The sequence below is a fragment of the Phoca vitulina genome, unplaced genomic scaffold (assembly GCF_004348235.1).
Source record: "Phoca vitulina isolate PV1807 unplaced genomic scaffold, GSC_HSeal_1.0 scaffold20, whole genome shotgun sequence".
NCBI lineage: Eukaryota > Metazoa > Chordata > Mammalia > Carnivora > Phocidae > Phoca > Phoca vitulina.
This window is the reverse complement of record NW_022589723.1, coordinates 12460944-12483252: the sequence shown is the minus strand read 5'-3', so window position 1 is coordinate 12483252 and position 22309 is coordinate 12460944. Positions and strand designations below refer to the sequence as shown.

At 37.5% G+C, this 22309-nt stretch overlaps 1 protein-coding gene across 2 annotated transcripts in view; it reads right to left on the bottom strand.

The window, feature by feature from the left end:
- Positions 1-22309, bottom strand: part of GOLM2 (golgi membrane protein 2) — a 113319-nt gene that overhangs the window by 74210 nt on the left and 16800 nt on the right. For both annotated transcript variants that reach the window (XM_032417004.1, XM_032417005.1), the window contains exon 2: positions 4760-4814. In XM_032417004.1, coding sequence (XP_032272895.1) covers positions 4760-4814 — 55 coding nt within the window. The remainder of the gene's footprint in view (positions 1-4759; positions 4815-22309) is intronic.

The following is a 22309-nucleotide window of genomic DNA, read 5'->3' as shown; positions in this document are numbered from 1 at the left end:
CTCTCTCTCAAATAAATTTTTAAAAAAAGACAGCCTCAGTGGCTTTGACATCAATCATAAATATTAAAAAATTATACATTTTTTCATATTATGTAGGTATATACTAACTGTGGAAACAGTACCAAAAAAAGACAAAAGACAAAAACCAAAAAACCCTACTTAACTCTTTAAACCTATCTGCTTTATAAAAGGGGAGTGGGGAATCATATTTTTTAGAGGTGTTGGCTATGGATACAGAATTCAAGGTTTCTTTTTCATTTTAATAACATTTGACTCCCAAGTTAAGTGCAATCACTTTGGATCTCATTTCTAGTTCTGCTGCTAATGCTAGGACCACATATACTATAATTATATTTTCAAAGCTCATAATTTCTGGACAAGAGCTTGAAGTTTTAGTTGTAATGAACAACATGAACTTCCAAGCTGAAGAGTAGATGAAACGTGGGGCCAGATGTACCTTTTTTTCCCCCCAGAGAGGGAGAGGGCGGGGAGGGGCAGAAGGAGAGGGAAAGAGAATCTTAAGTAGGCTCCATGCCCAGTGCAGAGCAGGAGCCAGGGCCAGGCTTGATCTCACAACTCTGAGATCATAACCCAAGTAAAATCAGGAGTCAGAAGCTTAACCGACTGAGCCACACAGGCACCCCAGATGCTCTTTTGTTCACATTTAATCCACAATCACCCACCCCACATTTTCTAGAGTTGCTCCCTCTTCACATGACCCTACAAATAAAAGAAATTCAGCCAGAGAAGAGAAACGTCAGTTTCTGAAAAAGAGGATTAAGAAAATTAGCTAACAGCTTTAGCAGTAAGCAAAAGTAGGAAGAAAGTCTTAATTTTTATAAATGGCAACAGAGGTCTTTTCTGCATAAGTAACATTTCTTAAGACTAAATATATCTAGGGGCGCCTGGGTGGCTCAGTCGTTAAGCGTCTGCCTTCGGCTCAGGTCATGGTCCCGGGGTCCTGGGATCGAGCCCCGCATCGGGCTCCGTGCTCAGCAGGAAGCTTGCTTCTCCCTCTCCCACTCCCCCTGCTGTGTTCCCTCTCTCGCTGTGTCTCTCTCTGTCAAATAAATAAATAAAATCTTAAAAAAAAAAAAAAGACTAAATATATCTAACCATAATATACCAATATTATAACATCTACTTTTCATGGAAGGCTTCTAAAATCAGTCTTATTACTTTAAGGGCACTCCAAAAATGCTTGGGATATAAGTTTTCAAAAAGCAGAGGTAAAATATATTTATAATGTAATTATATACATGTAAAAAACTGGACTAAAATAAAAATATTTCAAAGTGCTACCAGTGATTATGTTTAGTGGTAGGATTCTGAGCATATTTTTTTCTCTACTTTCTAAATTTTATTGTGGAATCATAACTGTGACAATGACAACAAATAAAAATTTTAAGGTCAGATGAACATTTGCTGAAATGTATAAATAAAACATTTAACAATGCGCATATCAATAGTTATTGTATAGTATAATACTCAGGTGTAAAAAGTTAATGATTCACATAAAATGTTTGTAGTTGATAATCATGTTTACATATTCAAGCCACATATTTTTATTTTAAAAATTTTTGAGCTATAACACTGTATAAATTTAAGATGTACAACATGTTGATTTAATTCACTTCCCTACTGTGAATGACTTCCACTGAAGCACTAGCTAACACCGCCACTGTCTCACATAATCACCATTTCTTTTTGTGGTGAGAATGTTGAAGATCTACTCTCTCAGCAATTTTCAAGTACCTAATACAGTATTGTTAACTATAATCACCATGTTGTTTATTAGATCCCCAAAACTTATTCATTTTATAACTGAGAGTTTGTACACTTTGACCAACATCTCCTCATTCTCCCCACCCTACTCCCAACCCCTGGTAATCACCATTCCATTCTGATATTTTAGCCAGTTCAGTGAACCTGTATTCAGGCAGGAAAGGTTCTAGAACTGAAAAGTTACTGCAATTAAAAAAAATAAGCACCAGCAAGCAGCTACTAGATAATGTACCTCAACTGGTGGTCTGTAGGCTTCTTTTTCCCACATTATAAAATAACTGAAGTAGCTAAGTTTATCTTCAGAATGAACCTGAGGCTTAGTATGATTTCAAGATTTGGGATGGCTTCTCCTCCTTCCCACAAAGTTTTTCACTAACAACATTTGAAATTCCTTTATCAAGAAGTAGTTTTAGGGGCGTCTGGGTGGCTTAGTCGTTAAGCGTCTACCTTCGGTTCAGGTCACGATCCCAGCGTCCTGGGATCGAGCCCCCATCGGGCTCCCTGCTCTGCGGGAAGCCTGCTTCTCCCTCTCCCACTCCCCCTGCTTGTGTTCCCTCTCTCTCTGTATCTCTCTCTGTCAAATAAGTAAATAAAATCTTAAAAAAAAAAAAAAGAAGTAGTTTTATTTCTAAATGGAGATAAAAGGCTTAAAATACAATTGACAAGGAAAAATAAAACATCAGTATGAGTGAGTTCCAGTCCATGTAAAATATCAGATTCTTTCCTGTTTGAATACAGGGAAAGGATTATAAAGCAGGGAGCTCATTGGTGCTTTGAGTAAGTCAACACAAAGACCTGAAAAGGGGAAAAGTAAATAGATCAGAGAGCAAAACTAAAGACAAAATTTTCCTGTATCTCAATTTTACCTTCAACTGATAGCCATGTGTTTTCTTTATTTTTTATTTTTTTAAAATATCTTTATTCTACCTTCTTTCTTGTAGTGTATTTTATTTTACTTTTAAAATAGGCTCCCACCCAACATGGGGCTCAAACTCACAACCCCAAGATCGAGAGTTGCATGCTCTACCCAACTGAGCCAGGCAGGCACCCATGTTTTATTTTGAACCCAAAGATACTCTGTGTCACCTGTGGCTACTCCAGGTCACCATAGCAAGATTCTCAGAGTAACTTAACATGAGATCAGGTCCACAGCTGATTGTGCAGAATGTTCTACTTCTGGCAGTAACACCAGGGTATATTACAGAAAGGCATGGCCATGCTCCTTCAATTTAACTTCAAAAGATTAGGGATGCAGTTAAAAAATGGGTTGCCTAGGACCAACATTTAAAGCAAAAAAAAAAAATTTACTTCTAGAAAATTTTTATTTCAAATTTCCTTTCAGTAATAGGCATAAAAATAAGGTGAGCTATTCAAAATAAACTGGTGTATACTAGAATGTTACTTTGTTATCTCAGGGATTAAAAACCAACTCTCATTCCTTTCATTTCCAAATAAAATATTAACTACCACAATGTTTTTTAAAGAGTCTTAGTGTGTATGAATTCCATTATATCCAGTATTAATTTCAACGAAAATAGTCCAATTTGGATTTTATAGTTGATTTGAAGTTTGTTTCAGTAGAAATAGTTCCTAAAGTGCAAAAGTCCCTTTAAAAGGATATTCAATCTTAAGAGTCCAAGCTTCAGTAACTGCACTAAACCAAAAGTTGTACAGTTATGAGTTCAAATCAAAGCCTCTTTTACTGAAGATTATCATAAAAAATTTCCAAATATCTCAAGATGTACTTCAATGCACACAATACAATAAAGATTTTTACTCAGTAACATAGGCTGTCATTTTCTTTGGCATAGACTAGCAGAAGCCACTGGACTTCTTATTCAACTGATCTATGATTACTTAATAGAAATATACTTTGATGACAAGCAGAATCATTTGTAAAAATAGCCAGCAGGAAGCAGCACTGACAGAGTGACATCTTCTGTGTCATCCTAATGTACTCCTATGAGTCAAAAAGAGTAGAATATGTACACAAATGCAACAAAAACAGATGTGGCCACCCAGGAAGTAAATTTCTAAGAGAAAGTCAAAGCTGTTCTAAATCATAGATAGTAAAAAATTAATAATTTCTATTTTCGAGTTACAACACACACAAAAATAATGGTTTTGCTAGGTGAAGAGCAAAACTTCAATAAATTACAAAGCTAGCTCAGGTTGGCTTCTTCAAGAGGATAATAAATATGTATCATCTAATTCTACCTAAAGAGGGTTAAAATGGTTATAGAATAAAGATATATTTATGAAATTACAAAGCATTTATTACCCACATACAAAAACTTAGAGTCACTATTACAAAGTTTTAAAATAATACAATGTTGTAACTAAAGGGTGGGAGGGAGAAGGGGGTTGCTCTTCAGACCCCAAATTCCAAAGGCTGGTGATGGTGTGAAGTAATGTTAAGGAAAGTATAGAGTTTATTCTCCTTAACTATTATTATTTTTTATAAAAGCTTTAGTCATCTATTACTTCATCTAAGGGGGGGAACATATAGCTCCAGGTTTCTTTCTGGCTTCTTTCCAAGTTTTCTTTCTATTCTAAGTTTCTATTCCCAGTGTATCTAAAACATTAAGCATGGAGGACCTGTCCAAAGCTTCCCTAGACCTGAATGGATTATTTTAGCAATTGGACACAGTACAGAGGGATTATCCCTTACCTTTTCCCTAGAAATTTGATAGCTTCTGAAGCTACAGCTCAATTTTCTTTGATGCGTCTTTTAACATTTCATTGCATGAAATCAGTCTACCACACAAGATTTAAATGCAAATTTTAACTTGCATTTATTATATATATATATAAAGCAACATTACAATTTTTTATTCTATCTTAAAAGGACAAATGTCTTGCCATCAGAGGAGCTTTGTTCAAAAAATTTTATTTCATTTAGCTATTTGATTCTTGAGGATTTTAGACATTTAGTGACCTTTATTTATCTTTAATCTGTAATTAAGTTTCTTACCCTTTAAATGATGTATATCTGCCATCTGATATGATATGTTGCTCTGTAGTTTAACCTGAAAAAAAATTAAGTTTCATTTTACTACAGAATATGCAGTTTTACTCATATTTCCTTTTTTTTGCTCATATTTACTTTGAGCTTGATCATAAATGCAAAAGAAAAATCCTTAACTTATACAAACCTGTCCTTTTCCAAAAAGAATTAGAGATAAATTCTGATTTTGTAATACTCATTTTAAATTTGCAAAAGAATATTCATTTTACTTAATATATAGTCTAATAACTTTTAAACATTTAAAAGTTTGAGTTAAATATTGCTTAATGAGATCTTTTTTCAAAATCTTACCAGAAGAGACCTCTTACTAACTCTATATTAAGAAAAGAATTAATTGTTTGAATCAGTTAATGGCAAATCAAAAGTAACTGATGCATTAAGCTCCCACAGGATGACAGATACTACACAGGACCTGTTGTGGTCACTGCCCTTCAAGAGCCAGTATACAAGAACAATAAGAACTTAGAAGTATACCAAAATATGACTCAAATTAAGGCTTAGCACTTAATTTAAATCTTTTTTTTTTTTTAAGTAATCTCTACACCCAACATGGGGTTCCAACTCACAACCCTGAGATCAAGAGTCGCAAACTCCATCGACTGAGCAGCCAGGCACCCCAGGCTTAGCACTTAATTTAAAAATTAAAATAAGGCCTTGGAGAGCTAGGATTCATCCACAAAGAACTACTGTACCAGTTTTTGCTTCAAGAGGTTTCACCCAATTGTTAAATGCAACTAAAATATCTCTACAAACAGGTTCTCTTGTCAACCTCAAGAGTAACTTTACTTTGAAAGCATAGACAGATCATATTGAACTGAAGCAGCACCATGAGTACCAAACTGATTATGATAAATACCTCCTCAATCTCTGAAGAGAAAGTTTTAAAATTCTTAGTTTGAAATAATTATAGATTTGTAAAAAATTGAAAAGATAGCACAGAAGTCCCATGTACCCTTCACACAATTCCCCCAGTGGGTACATCCTATAGAACTATGGAATAACATCTAAACCAGGAATCTGACATTGGTACAACATGTAAGTATAATTCTATGTCATTTTGTCATATGTATAGATTCATGTAACCACCACCAAAACCAAGATACAGAATACTCTATCATCACAAAGATGTCCCTCATACTGTCCTTTATAGTCAAATCTATCCTCCTTCCTCACACCATTTCTAATCCCTTGTAACTACTAATTTGTCCTCCATCTCTGCAACTTTGTCATTCAAGCATGTTATATAAACGGAATCATATAACGTGTGACCTTTTAAGATGTTTTTACTCAGCATAACCCATAATTGTTGCATATATCAATAGTCCATTCCTTTTTATTGCTGAGTAGTATTCCAGGATATGAATGTACTACCATTTGTTTAAAGCATTCAACTATTGTGTAACATTTTTGTGGTTTCTACTTTTTAGATAGTACAAATACAGGGGCTATGAAAAATTATGTTCAGATTTTTACATGAACATTAATTTTCATTTCTCTGAGATAAATGCCCAAGAGTGAGGCTGTTCCTTTTCAAAAGTGGCCACGCCACTTTCATTTACATTTAAAAAAAATTACCACACAGATACTGGATGGGAGAATATAAAACAATTGGAAAACATGAGAGCAGCCTCAAGGAATCAGTAGGCAAAGCAGCACCTAAAGCAGTATAATTACTGTAAGAATTCAGAGATGATTCTTAGCTGATGTAATCAGGGAAAACTTTATGGAAGGGATTTTATCTGAATTAGGCATTGAAGGCTAGGTAAAATTGTAAATCGGTAGAAAAGGACATTTTAGATAGAGGGTATGGCATAAGAAAAGTTAGAGAGGCAAGAAAGACATGAGGCACATATGAAGACCTGATCAAAATACTGTTTGGTTATAGCACATAATACAGGGCAAAAAACAGTGGGAAAGAAGGTTTGAGATAAGTCCATGGAGTGCCCTTCAGCCCTAAGAAGAATCTATTCTTCAAACAGAGAGCCAGTGACTTTCAAATTTCATATGAAAGTTTATCCATAACAAATAACGAATGAAAGCATACCTGTTCTAGTTGAAGCACAAGTGGGAATCTAGGGGTCCCACTTCCTTTTCCCCTAGAATCCTGGTGGCTTTGAAGAATGAAGTTTAAAATATGATGTAGATATTCAGTCATAAAAAGGAATGAAGTACTGGTACGTGCTACAGTATGGATGAGCCTTGAAAACATTATATATGCTAAGTAAAAGAAGCCAGTCACAAAAGGACATAGGGTTTCTTCTTGTGGTGATGAAAATGTTCTGAAATTAGTGATGATGGCTGCATAGTACTGTGAATATACTAAAAAACAAACTGAACTGAAAAAAAAAAAACTGAACTGTACACCTTAAAAGGTTAAGTTTTATGATATATGAATAATATCTCAAATTTTTAATGCAAAAAAATAGAAATGAAAATGCCAAGGGTATTACAGGGACCGGATATGAAACTGGGGATAGAATAATGGACAAACTCTAGACACTCAAGGAGTTTATTATTTAGGAGAGGCAGTCAAGTAACTAGTCAATTATAATACAGTAAAATAAATGCTATTATTAGGTCCCACAGATATGACAGGAGAATTTAGTAGAAGCACTTAAATCCTTAAGAGGATGAAATGCCTTAGGGGAGTGAGGGGTGGCTTCTGGAGATGATAGCTAAAATATGTCCAGTAGGAAAAGTAGTGTTTTGCCAGGTGGAAGTAGGCAGAGGGTAAGGAGGAAAGATATTCAAGGCATGTGTCAAAACTTAGAAGTGAGGGGCACCTGGGTAGCTCAGTCGTTAAGCGTCTGCCTTGGGCTCAGGTCATGATTCTGGGGTCCTGGGATCAAGCCCCGCATCATCGGGCTCCCTGCTCCACGGAAGCCTACTTCTCCCTCTCCCACTCCCCCTGCTTGTGTTCCCTCTCTGGCTGTCTCTCTCTCTCTGTCAAATAAATAAAATCTTTAAAAAAAAAAACAAAAAAAACCCTTAGAAGTGAAAAATAATACACATTTCAAAAACTTCAAGCAGTTCTAAGCAGCTGGAACAGAGAGAAAGAAGTGGCAAGAAATATGGATAGAAAGGTAAGCAAGGTCCACATTATGAAGGGTCTTGCCAAAAAATGTGGATACATTCCAACGGCTATGGTCAACCTTTCAAGGACTTCAAGCAAGGGTAAGAGATCCAATTGGCAACCTGGCTTCAGTGTGATGAGTGGACCAGAGGGACAAGATGAGAGAGAGGGAGACCAGGCAGGAGAACAGGAGACTACTGCTGCATCTCAGGTGAGAAAATGATGGTCTAAGCCAGGGGTGGGCACACTATGGCCTGTGAGCCAAATCTGGCCTGCTTCCTGTTTTGGTAGGGATGACAAACTAAGGATGGTTTATACATTTTTAAATGGCTGGGAAATCAAAAGAAGAATAATATTTTGTGAATTAAATGAAATGCAAATTTCAGTGTCTATAAATAAAGTTTTATGGGAAACGGCCAGACCCATTCATTTACATGTCGTCTCTGCCTGTTATGGAGCTACAGTGATTGTGACAAAGACTATATGGCCTGCAAAGCCTAACATATTTACAATATGCCAACCTCTGGTCTAAACTAATAGAATGAGAACAGAGAAATAAATATATTTGGGAAATATGAAAGAGGAAGAATGAATAATCTTGCTGACTGAGTAGATAGAGGGTAAAAGAAGAAACATCAAAGATGATGGTTAGATTTCTAAAGTAGGAAACTAGATGAGTAAGGTTGCAGTACTACTCCCCAACAGGGAAGCAGGAAAAATAGACTTGGGGTGGGAGGGAGAAGTGGGGGGATGATTTTTTCAGATTTGAACCTGTTGAATATGAGGCACTTGTGACACACCCAAGAAGAGATCTGGAAGAGGTCTGGAGCTTGGGGACCGATGAATTGAGATTCATTAGCATATGAATGACAATTAAAGCCAAGGGAATGAGATCATTGAAGGAAAGCTGCAGAGGCAGCAGGAGAAACTGACACCAGTTGCCATGTGATCAGTTGATCACTAAGAACTGCTCTCCAATCATTTGTAATTAGCCTATGTTACATTCTTTCCCACTTCCTTTATTTTCATGATCCAATTTTTTTTTGCATTTTTTGCCCCTCCAAAGAACATAACCATCTTTTTTCTTGTTTTCAACAAGTTAGCATTACTTTGTTTTTTATCCATTTTTATGATGTTATTCCAACTTCACACTCTATTTTAAACTTGCTTTTTAAATTGCTAGAGATGCTGTTCTTGAATACTAGGCTATGAGTGGCCTCAGCTTCCCTGAACTGTCTCTTTTGTATCCTTATAGTCTTAACAATTTTTTTAATGGAGGAAGGGAAATTCAATCTACAGACCACAAAAATAGTACAGGATTATATGAGCAGTACTGCTTTATTCTTATCACTTTAATTTTCTCTTCAATCTTCTTTATTGAGAATGGAGATGCTGATCCCAATGGCTCATACATAAAGTCCTCACATTTCAAAAGCTGCTCTGGAACAATATATTTTACATGGTATTAAAGAGAAAATCATAGCTTGTCTAAATAAAAGCCTTTTCTTAATCCAGCATAATGAATTTATTTTCCACCCCATTCCTTTGCCATGTAAGAATTTTTCAGTTAGCTTCTCAGACCCCCCCTTATGGCATTCCCTTGGCATCTCATGTTCTCTATTATTCCTGTCAATCTTTCGCACAGGAGTCTCACAATAATCTTATATTTAGTATTTAGTATTATCGGCAAGTAACAGTTCCCAATTTCTCTCACTTCCTATTAACACTAGTTTCATTCTGCAAGTTATCTCACCTTCCATATGCCTTTGAACTGAGGTGCCAAGGATTTGCTCAAAGATCTCACAGAGCCCAGCTGGTAGATCATTAAACCCAGAAGTTCTCTTCCCTCTACAACAATTTTACTATATTGCTCACTTTCAGAATCTAGATGTCTGCTACTAAACTATCTGTTCATCTTTTTGACGTTGCAATATCACAGGCATCTGATCCCTCTTCTCTCCATATATACACCTCACCGTCCCCCTCCAATTCTTATCTAGCTCCTAAAATGGTTTCATAAAGAATCCTTCTAACATTCAATATTATCCTTTCAAGGAAATCTGAATGTGTTTTTAGCTATCATGACACTCCTTTGTATTCTGGCAAAATCTAAGAATATAAAGCAATGACTTAATTTTGGCTTTAATCTTACATTTTCTACCATCTTGAGTCTGTTTATGAAGACTTTTCCCATTTGGTTTCTGATTTTTTTTTTATTAGCACTAATTTCTTCAACTTTGTTTTCCTTTCCTTTTAAGCTTTTCATTAATCATTTCTGCATAGAGATAGGTCTCTTTAGTTCTTTAAGTCCTTTGGCTTTAACCCTTCCTCTGAGAGCCTTCAATTCCTTTAATACTTCCACCATCTCATCACCTTCAAAAGGAAGCTTGCCTTACCTTATGATTATTCCTCCTCATAGTTTTAATTTTCTTGTGTTCTAACATGAATTTGCTTATCTTCTAAATGACTCTGCCAAAACTTCCCAGTTGTTTGGAAACTAATTTGAGTTCTCACTATTTCATGATTGGAAAAAAGATATTTCATTTTACCACAAAAACTCTGTTGGAACTGGCAATGCTATAGGAATACTTTTTTTTTTCTAAGTATATTCCAGACAGGTAACAGTACATAAACTCTAAGAAGTATTATTTAATCCTTATTTTATGAAAGGATTCTTATTGTCCGGCTTTACACGTCCCTTTTTGTCACTTTCCGACTTTTGCCAAAATACCCTTTTCACAATATGCAAGAAAGATATCAAATAATTTCTCTTTCAAATTTCTTTGGGGATGAGGGGTGTGTGTTAGATAGACAGACACGCACACACAGACGCACATGTACACACAAACGTAGCCCCATCCCTTCGCTTAATTTACATCTGTGGTCAGATAGATTCCAACCCAAATCCCAACATATCCTTCAAAAACCCACAATGCTCAAAATGCCTTGCCTGACTCAAGTCTAGTGGGAAGAGCCTCATATTCAGTCCTGTCAAAAAGAAAACATTCTTTTATCACACACAGTCCTATTTCCAGTAAGAATGTCACCTTGTTTCTCTTCTACTCCCAAGGTTTATCAGAAATGAGAATTCCATGAGAACAGGCACTGTGTCTCTCACTCATCACTGTGTATCCATCTCAGCAAACGTTTGCTGAATGACTCCCTAGATTTTCATGCTCCATTCTCTTTGTACTACGTATTTTTCTACCTTAAATTGTATTTTATTCATATTTGTATAATTCTAATTATCCTTCAAGACTTCTTCTAAACCCCCTCATTTATTTCCCCTTGTTATCAACTTCATTGCCTTAGGCTTTACTTTCCCTCTCCCCTTCTGCAATGCTTGTTTCTCTGGGATTTGGAGTCCATCTATAATTGGCTGATTATCCATGCTGTCTTTGGCCTTTTCCATGTTAATCTCTTAAAATGTGTTTCCTATCATTCCTGAGACCTTTTTCCTCTCTTCCAAGACACATGTTCTTTATCTTTCTTTAGTAACAATTATCTTCTCCTGATATTCTCCTATAGCATTTCTCGCTCATCCCCAGCTATTTCATCTATTTTCCTCTCATCTTTCTTCCTTCAATACCTAAAACTTAATCTTTATATTTTTACCACCTCTTTCTGAAGCTCTTTTAATGCTTTCCCCATCCCACATGGCTACTTTGAATTAATTTTGGCAGCTGTTACCAGCTCAGTTGCTCTGCTTCTCTTTTCATTCTGGGACCTTGAAAATGGCTCAGCTGTGCATGCTTCACTTTCATTATGACCTGTTCTTGGGCAATCAGCACAACTTTGACCATTGATCCCAAAGGTTATACATAATTGGCTTTTTACAGATGTCATTTCTGGCTCCTTTTTCTCCACACCAGAAACATTTTTCCTTATTATATCTCATACTCAGATGATTTTTAGAGACAATTCTATCTTCTGTAATATAACTGCTAAACCTGGATCATGCTCAGAATCACCTAGGGAGCTCTAAGAAAAACATATTCTTGCCTCCTCCACCCCACTCCGGTGTGATTTAGTAGTCTGGGGATGGGCCCAGAAATCTTTTTTTAAAAGTTCAAGTGATTCTGATAATCAGCCAGGTTTAGTGGTTACTCATGTCTGGCTGGCACCTACACCAGCTGGATCAAAATGGGATATTAATACTAACTGATGGGTATTAAATGGTTTTCTTAATGTTTATTTTGTGTTAGGTCTTGTGCTAAGTGTTTTACAAGTATCACTGCATTTAATTCCTACAACCATCCTATGAGGTGGGCTTTACATTTTACAGATGAGGAAACCGTACTCTATTTCATATGCCTACAGTAGATTCTGGATATTCTCCCAAGCAGTCCTACACAAGAGTCTGTGCTGATGACACTGTGCGTATACTAGATCAGGTAGGTAATTAAACTTCATGGGGCGCCTGGGTGGCTCAGTCAGTTAAGCGTCTGCCTTAGGCTCAGGTCATGATCCCAGGGTTCTGGGATCAAGCCCCACACCGGGCTCCTTGCTCAGCAAGGGAGCCTGCTTCTCCCTCTTCCTCTGCCCCTGCTCATATGCTCTCTCTCACATAGATAAATAAAATCTTAAAAAAAAAAAAAAAGAAAACCATGAACTATAACACTTAATGATGAATAGAGGCAAAGCCAGCAAAGAAGACTAAGAAGAACTGAGAGAAGAAAAACAAGAGAGTCTGGTGTCATGGAAGCCAAGAGCACAGACAGCTGGGTGAAAAGATGCTGAGATATCGGGTGCCTGGGTGGCTCAGTTGGTTAAGCGACTGCCTTCGGCTCAGGTCATGATCCTGCAGTCCCAGGATCGAGTCCCGCGTCGGGCTCCCTGCTCAGCAGGGAGTCTGCTTCTCCCTCTGACCCTCCCCCCTCTCATGCTCTCTCTCTCTATCTCATTCTCTCTCTCAAATAAATAAATAAAATCTTAAAAAAAAAAAAGATGCTGAGATATCAGGAGTAGAAGAGAAAATCCAAATGTGAACAAAGGCAATTCTCTTTTCAAGAAATGTAACTGGGAAAGGGAGAAAAGATGCAAGCATTTTTTAAGTGCTGAGGAGCAAGTAGAGACAGGTTGAATATAAGGAGACTGGGTTGGGCGCCTGGGTGGCTCAGTTGGTTAAGCGACTGCCTTCGGCTCAGGTCATGATCCCGGAGTCCCGGGATCGAGTCCCACATCGGGCTCCCTGCTCAGCGGGGAGTCTGCTTCTCCCTCTAACCCTACCCCCTCTTGCGCTCTCTCTCTCACTCTCTCTCTCTCTCAAATAAATAAATAAAATCTTTAAAAAAAAAAAAAAGAAGGAGACTGGGTTAATAATAGTACAAGGTCTTTGAAAAGGTGGAGGAAATTAGATCCAGAAAACAGGTACAGAGTCTGGTCGTGGAGAAAGTAGGAACTTTTTTTTTATTCCAACAAGGAGGGAAGACATATGGTTAGAGAAGTAGGTATGCCTATAGATTTGGTAATAAAAATTATATTAGTTCATGTCCAATTCTTGGTCAAAAGGGAGACAAAATCACCTGTTAGGCTGGAGGAAGGGGAAGAGGAATGTAAATGGGGGAAAGGCGGTGGGGAAGGCTTGAAGAAGGGAGAAGTTTGAAAGCTGTTGGAATAGATATGTTGTCTAGAGAGTACTGTAATTTGTAAGGGCTGTTGAAAACCCCGTTGGGGCAGCTGATCATAAATTTCTACAAGTACCCGTCTGGTTACATGCTTTTCTCCAGCTATGCTTGAAATAGACATGTAAAAGAGAGAATAATGGCAAGAAACTAAACTGAAACAACAGACCATGGAATCTTAGCTGGATAGGTAGTAAAGAATGAACAGGGCTGCTGGAAAGGAAGGAAAGGATAAGTGGTCCAGGTGAAGTTGAAAAACAAGTATAATCCATTCAGCAGTTCTAATGTCTTTTTTTTTTTTTTTAAAGATTTTATTTATCTGACAGACAGAGACACAGCAAAAGAGGGAACACAAGCAGGGGGAGTGGGAGAGGGAGAAGCAGGCTTCCCCGCTGAGCAGGGAGCCCAATGCAGGACTGGATCCCAGGACCCTGGGATCATGACCTGAGCCAAAGGCAGATGCTTAACGACTGAGCCACCCAGGCGCGCCCTAATGTCTTTTTTATTTTTATTTTTATTTTTATTTTTATTTTTTTTTAAAGATTTTATTTATTTATTTGACAGAGAGAGACACAGCGAGAGAGGGAACACAAGCAGGGGGAATGGGAGAGGGAGAAGCAGGCTTCCCGCGGAGCAGGGAGCCCGATGTGGGGCTCGATCCCAGGACCCTGGGATCATGACCTGAGCCGAAGGCAGATGCTTAACGACTGAGCCACCCAGGCACCCCCTAATTTCTTTTTGATATATTCTCCCAAGAATATACAAGTCTGAAGTTCACAAACTTTAATTTTTTTTTAAGTAAACTCTATATGCGACATGGGGCTCAAACTCACAACCCCGAGATCAAGAGTTGCATGCTTTACTTACTGAGCCAGCCAGGTGCCCCTGAAGTTCACAAACTTTAAGTTTCCAGAATGTGAAATCCTAGGTCAGGTTTATGTTAGAATGAATTAATAATCAAGGCCTTTAGTTATCATTAGTTGTTGGCAAATATTTCTAGTTCTCATCCTAGGCACTAGATCATCTGTCCTGATTTCTTTGAAGCTGGGTTGAGGGAGGGGCAATGAAATATGAGCAAAATGACATGAATCACTTCCAGATATTAGAAATTATAAGGAGCACAATTCACCACTCTCTCATTCTACCATAGCAACCGATGTTTCAGATGGGGGCTGCTCAGTCTGCCTAGTTCCTAGAATGGGGAAGATGTACAGCAGTGCTTTCCATCAACCCACAAAGAGCATGTTGAGTGAGTGATAATTTTTTTTAAGATTTATTTATTTATTTTGAGAGAGTGAGAGAAAGTGTGCACCAGTGGGGAGGAGGGGCAGAGGGAGAGAATCTTTCAAGCAGACTCCCTGCTGATGGAGGAGCCCCAAGCAGGGCTCAATCCCACAACCCACGAGATCACAACCTGAGCCGAAACCAAGAGTCAGATGCATAACCAGCGGATTTAAGTAGGCTCCACCCCCACTGTGGGGCTAGAACTCATACCCCTGAGACTGAACTGCATGCTCTACCAGTAGAGCCAGCCAGGTGTCTCGAGTCAGGGATAAATTTTAAGCCACATAAGACAGTACAGACGGAGGACTATGAAAGAGAAAGGAGAGGAGAGAAGAGGTCGGTAGGGAAAGAAAGGCAGACTTTGAAATTATGAGAGTAAGAGTCTCCTCCCCATCTGCCATTTCCAGTTCATAAAGCATTTTCCACTTACACATCTCACTAATCCTTAAAACTTGAAATGTAAAAAATCAAAATAGTTTCTCCACAAATTAGCAGCCCTTCTCAGCTTCCCCACTACCTTCAATCTTTTGGTTCTCCTGCCTCTTCCCTCTCTTCATCTTATTAACCAGCCCATGAGTCCTAGAACTGCATGCATTCACACTCCACACAAGCTTTCACCAAGTCCAGCCAATTCTTCTTTTGCAATTTCTCTCAGATCTGACCCTTAACTCTTCCTATGTTCATGGCACCCACCTTGATCTACAAGGACTATTTTCATCTAGCTGCACTAGAAGAGAAGCTCTGTAAGAGCAGAGATCTTACTCATTTGGTCACCCCTTACCCCTGGCACAATGCAGTCACTCAACATTATGACTGAATAAATAAATGAAGAAATCTAATCTATCACTAGTCTTTCCCCCACTTTTATCTATTTCCAAATGGTAGTGACAAACATCTTGGCAAAAACTTGTTTTCCATAAAAATCTTTCTTCTAGTCAAAATCCAATAATAGAATACTATTACCCATAGTGTGGAATCTAAAACTCTTCTACCAAGCATTTAATGCCTTCCATAAGGTGGGCACCACTTTATCCAGTTATCAGAAATGGTCTCCTTGACATAGTCAAGCTAGTTTTAACCATCTCTAATTTAAACTACTTCTTCCTATGTCCATGGCTCATCAGCCCTTTCCTTTCCTTTTTACCACTATAAAATAAAAACCAAGACTTAAGTTGATTCTACAATATCAGGATGTTAATTTCTATCGCTAAGAATTTCATTATACTGACTATTCCCCATCCTTCCAAAACGTTCCCAATGTTTTATGCTATTAGGCCCTAGTCACACCTTCCACTTCCAGTTCCCTTCCAAGCCACCTCTTACCAAGACTACCCACCACTGTTGTCAAATCCCCTTTTAGGTCTTAAGTGTGCATTTAATTTCTTCCTATGTTAATTCATTTCAGCATATATTTATTGAGTAGCTATTTCACGCAAGTCATTGTTCTAAGCACTGTGGATAGAGCAAATCACAACAGATAAAAATCCCTGCTCTTGTTAGAAGATTACAATATTTAATATGTAATATTTATTACAATAAACAAAAGAAGTCATACGATAGCATAGAAACTGGTAAGTGCTGTGGAGAAAATACATTAGATATGGAAAAGAGGGGAAGGCCTAAACAAAAAGGTGTCATTTAAACAAAAACTTTTAAGAATGAGAGTTACCATGAAGCTATCTGGGGAAAGGGGGTCCTGGGCAGAGGGTACAGCCAGTGTAAAAGCACCATCACAGGAGAATGACTGATACTTCAAGGAACTGATCAAAATGGCCAGTGTGGTGTGAATGAAGTGAGCAACAAGAAGGGTAGTAAGAGATGAGGTTAGAGAACTGTGAGGGAAGCAGATGGTCTAGGGCCTCTGGACCACTGGAAAGACTTGGACTTTTTCTGCAATTGAGATGGAAGCCACTGGAGCATCTTAGGCAAATAAGGAATATAACCTAATTGGCATTTTAACAGTGCTGTGTTGAAAACAGATTAAAGTAGGAGCAAGGACAGAAGAAAGGAATCTAGTTAAGCTATCACCAATAATTTAGGCAAGAGATGGTGATAATTTAGACCAGAATGGCAGTAAAGGAGGTAGAGAGAACTGTCTGGATCCTGGGTTTATTGGGGAGCTAAGCCAACAAGATCTGCTGATAAATTGGATGTGTGGCTGAGAAAGAAAGTGTCAAGCATTCCAGAGCTTCTGGCCTGAGAAACTGACAGGAAGGAGTTGCCATTAACTGAGCTAGGAAAGACTGTGAATAGAAGTTTTGGGGTAGGGGAAAGATCAGGGGTTTGGCTTTGGACTGATTAAGTTCCAAAACCGTATTTGCCATCCAAGAGGAGATGATGAGTAGAGAGTTAAATATCAAGGCTGGAATTTAAGAGAACAGTCTGGGTTAAAGATATAAATTTGGAAATCATCAGTGTATAGATGGTATTTAAAGACGTGGCAGGGTGAGCTCTCTAAGGGACTGTGTGTAGATAAAGAAGAGGTTCAAGGACTAAGCCTTGGAGTATTCTATTTGAGGAGGAACCAGAAAAACAGAATGAGAAGGAATGACTAGTTAGGTGGAAAGAAAGCAATATTTCCTGTAAGCAAAAATGAAGAACATGTTTCAAGGAAGAAGAGGAAGTAATGAACTATATCAAATGCTGCTCATAGGTGAAGTAAGATGATGACTAGGAACTGACAACTGAATTTTAGCCAAGACTCAAATACTGAATCACAGTTGGTATGGTGAAGGCAAAAGCCTGATTAGAGTGAATTTAAGGGAATGTATTTAAGTTGTTTTCAGAATAAGCTACCAGACTTACTTCCAACAATAATCCTTCTACCTAGCAGAAAGCCAAAACTGGGTTTCAGCCTCACTTTCTGTGAAAGTTATCTCAACTGATCATACTCATTACTTTCAAATAAAGAACTGATGGTAGTAGAGTCAGCCCTTAGTTTTCTGATACTAATTCCCCAGAAGTCATTGTACTAGAAAGCTCACTTTAGTCCTCAGCACCTTGAGTAATATGTCCAGATTTTCTAAAGGTTCCAATTTAATATAATTTTCTTCTATTAATGAAGGGGATTCCTTATACGTGCAATTAAACATTTAATTTCATGCCACTATGTTAGTTTTTATATTAAATTTTTTTCTCAAATCAAGAAAATTCTCTTTCAGCCAGGGGCTGGGGAAAGGAAAAAGGAGAGCTTTGTTCAATGGGTACAGAGTTTCAATTTTGAAGATGAAAGGTTCTAGAGATCTGTTGCACAACAATATGCATATTGGTGGGGCGCCTGGGTGGCTCAGTCGTTAAGCGTCCTCCCTTGGCTCAGGTCATGATCCCAGGGTCCTGGGATCAAGCTCCGTATCAGGCTCCCTGCTTCTCCCTCTCCCACTCCCCTTGCTTATGTTCCTGCTCTTGCTATCTCTCTTTCTGTCAAATAAATAAAATCTTAAAAAAAAAAAAGCATAATGCTAACATTACTGTACACTTAACAATGGTTAAGATGGTCAATTTTATGTTATGAAGTTTTTCACCATAGTTTTTTTAAAAAATTATTTTTCAGACATGATGTCCTGATTTTCAATTTGGAAAATATGGACACTACACTGTTAATTCAAATCTCTACTTGAAGGCATTCCAGGCACCATTAACAACATTTGAGGAGTAAATGTTTTTTGTTTGGGGGGAGATGTACCATTTAAAGAAGTAAAACTTGTTAAGAAACTTTTCCCACTAAGCTTTAAAATAGTTTCCTCCTTTCTTCAAGTTAAGGTAAAAGATACCACACGGCATTAGGTGAGCAGCTATCAGAATGGGTCATTAATAAGTAGAATGTGTATAAGCACAAAACCACCTTGCAGAATTTGGTATGGAAAGTTTACATTGATATTTGTTGTCATATGCTTTCAGGTCTTTTTAGATGGTTCTCTAGTAACTGCCCTCTCATTCCTTGATTTCAGTTGTTCTTTGTATCTTTATTAAACCTCCCTCATGTAATCAATACTCAACAAAGTGTTGCACATAAGGAAAGACTGTGATTATGTAGAACCCAATAACATAGTGCTTAAAAGAACGGCTCTTGGGGCGCCTGGGTGGCTCAGTCGTTAAGCGTCTGCCTTCGGCTCAGGTCATGATCCCAGGGTCCTGGGATCAAGCCCCACATCAGGCTCCCTGCTCTGCGGGGAGCCTGCTTCTCCCTCTCCCGTTGCCCCCACTTTGTTCCCTCTCTCGCTGTGTCTCTCTCTGTCAAATAAATAAATAAAATCTTTAAAAAAAAAAAAAAGAACGGCTCTAAGGTCAAGCTGTCTGGGTCTGAATTCTGAATTTATAACTTATTATTACCTTGGCCGTACTGCTTATTAACTTCTCCGTGCTTCTGTTTCCTCATCTATAAAATGAGAATATTATCTGCCTCACAGGACTGAGATAAACAAATAGTGTTTACAACACTGCCTGGCACATAATAAGTATTTAATAAATGTTAGCTAGTAGAATATCTTCTTTGCTGTTCCCAGTACCTAGCATGTGATCCCTCAAATTTAGCCTTTTTGGCTAAAAAACTGGGAATTTCAAAGAATTTCCTAGCATATTACTTTATTCCTAATTCCTTTTTTGTTGGCTCGGAGCTATTTACTCTATAAATAAGTACATTTTGGATTATTTTCTCCTAAATGCTTCCACTGAAGCTTCAACTTTTTTCCCAACTCACAGTTAATGATCTTGCTGTTAATGACCCCCTTCAAGAGTGCCACCTGTACACTGTGAACTTTTTCTAAGTCATTCATTAAAAATGTTAAACATTACCAGTCCCAAAACTAATCTCTTGTTTCCCACTGTTTATTATAATTCTCCAGCTGAGAAAGTAACCATGGTACATTAAAAAAAACTACGGCATTAGGAATCAGAAGACCTAAGGTTTTAGACCCAACATCAGGTACTAGAGACCAGAGGCAAATAACATTTAGAAGCTTTAGTTTTCGGGGGGGCCTGGGTGATCCAATGGTTAAGCGTCTGCCTTCAGCTCAGGTCATGATCCCAGGGTCCTGGGATTGCTTCTCCCTCTCCCTCTACCTGCCACTCCCCCTGCTTGTGCTCTCTCTCTGTCAAATAAATAAAATAAAATCTTAAAAAAGAAAAAAAAAAAGAGTTGGACACTTAACCAACTGGGCCACCCAAGCACCCCTAAAATAATAAATTTTATGTTAAGTATATTTTACCACCACAGCAAAAAAATAATGATAATAAAGAGTCTGACCCTAAATAGCTTTATCTCCAGCCACAAATTCCCTTCCTTCTCACCACCTTACATGCCACTCTCCTATTAAACTGCCTGACCCGTACAACAGACTTTCAATCTTTCCCAGCTTCATTTATGTTTATTTGGCCTTACCCTTTTCTAAGTTTGGTGAATTACTCTTCATCCATTAGGATTCATCTTCAGTGAATCCTTTCTTTCTTGAATTCCTGAAGCAGTTAATCAATTATTCCTTTGTACTCTCAAATCCCTTTGTAAATAGTTCTGTAGCATTTCATCATGCATTATGGATTATTTCTCAATGTGTATTTCTTCCATTACATTGAGTTCCTTAAGGACAAGTATTGAATCTCACCATCTTTCCATGCCTAGCACCTAGCACATGGTAGATCCTCAACTTTCCCAAATAAATGATTTATGCATATAACATGCTTTGAAAAAATCAGAAAGCACTATGTCAGCAAAAGGACTTATTTCACTTTATTCTTAGTGAATTTATTTCAAGTTAGCTTCCAGTTTACAAAACAAATCCCTGAAGATACGCAATTTGGAACAATTTTTTTTTCATTATACTCGCACTAAATTAATCTCAAGGTTTTCTTCTCTTCGTTTAGATGCTAAATTGAACCAGAAAAATATTTTTGGGTTTTTACATGAACAAAATACTAATCTAAATGTACTAGCATGCATTTCAAAGAAAAGATACATTCTATCTAGAAAGAAAATGAATTAATAACAAGTTAGTTTTACATCAGAATATTTTGATAATGCCTTCCAGAAAAGTAGTGTAATCAGTTACATGGATATCTATGGTAGCCCTAGCACATATTTATGCACACTTTAGTTAAGAGCCAGTGCAAACTACTCAATCAATCATCAAATATTTCCTTATTTAAGTATTAAACACATAGGGTATAATACCAAATATGTACATGTTTACATGCTTTAGACTAGATTTTTCGTCAAGAAATTCACAATATAAAGTTGGAAGACACAGGAAAAAAAGATGAAAAAAAAAGACATGCAGTATAAACATGCAGACAGATATGGTCATTCATTCAACAATTATTTATTAACTGGGAATAAGCCAGATACTCTAAATGAAGCAGATGAAGAGAAATGGACCTGCCCTCAAGAATCTTAAACATTTATTAAGTAATGTTATGCCAGGAACTGTGCAAATACAAAGATGAATAGAACATACAACCATGCCTGGCTTACAATCTAGATATGGAGAGACAATTATAAATAAATAAATAAATATGGCGATTAACACTGACAACTCCTTCTCAAAACTCTTTTCCCTTGGCCTCCATGGCAGCACAGAATCTGAGGCTTTTTCTTCCTTTCTGTCTGTCTACTCTTTCTCAATCATTTAAACCTACTCCTCCTCTACTAAACCCTTATCTGATGCAAAGCTCTATACTACATATGCACGTCCCTCTACAACCTACCATTCCTATGACTTCAACAACCATAACAGATTTAAATCTGTCCCTAACCCATCCTTTCTGCTGAGTTCCAGAAGTGTATTTCCAATACCTACTTGATATTTCATAGATTCCTCAAACTCAACTTACCTAAATTTGTACTTTTCTCAAACTAACTTCTAATCTAAGGTTCCTACCTCAGGTCATAGCACCACCATCAGCTGGGCTGCACAAACCAATATCAAGGGATTCATCTTTGAATCCCCACCACACATCAAATATATTATAAAATCTCAATTCTATTTCTATGTCTATGCCTTAATGACCCAGTACTTCTCCATTAAGTTGTTACTGGCATTTGAAGCAGGACAGTTCCTCATTGTTGGGATTCTCTCCTGCAATACAGAACATCTACCATTCCTAACTTCATGTTTAAATGCCATTAATGCTCCCCTGTCATTAGTACTAACAAAAATGCTCCCTGAGGCTAGTATTGACCAGGTTAAGAATTGCACTATGCTTAGTTGAAGACTCCATTATCTCTTACCTGTACTACTAAAAAAATTTTAAATAAAAACCTTATAATTATTTTCCTTACATCTATTTTTTTCTTCCCTCCAATCAATTCTCTAGTCTGCAGCCAGAATAAATGTTTTAAGCTTAATCTGATCAAGTAATTCCTCTACTCAAAACCCTCAATGTTTCTGGTCTTAAGAGAAAGCATTTAGTCTTTCGCCATTAAATATAATGTTAGCTGTGGGGCTTTGATAGATATCCCTTATGAATTTGAGGAAGTTTCCTTCCTTCCTATTTTGCTTAGACTTTTTATCATAAATGGATATT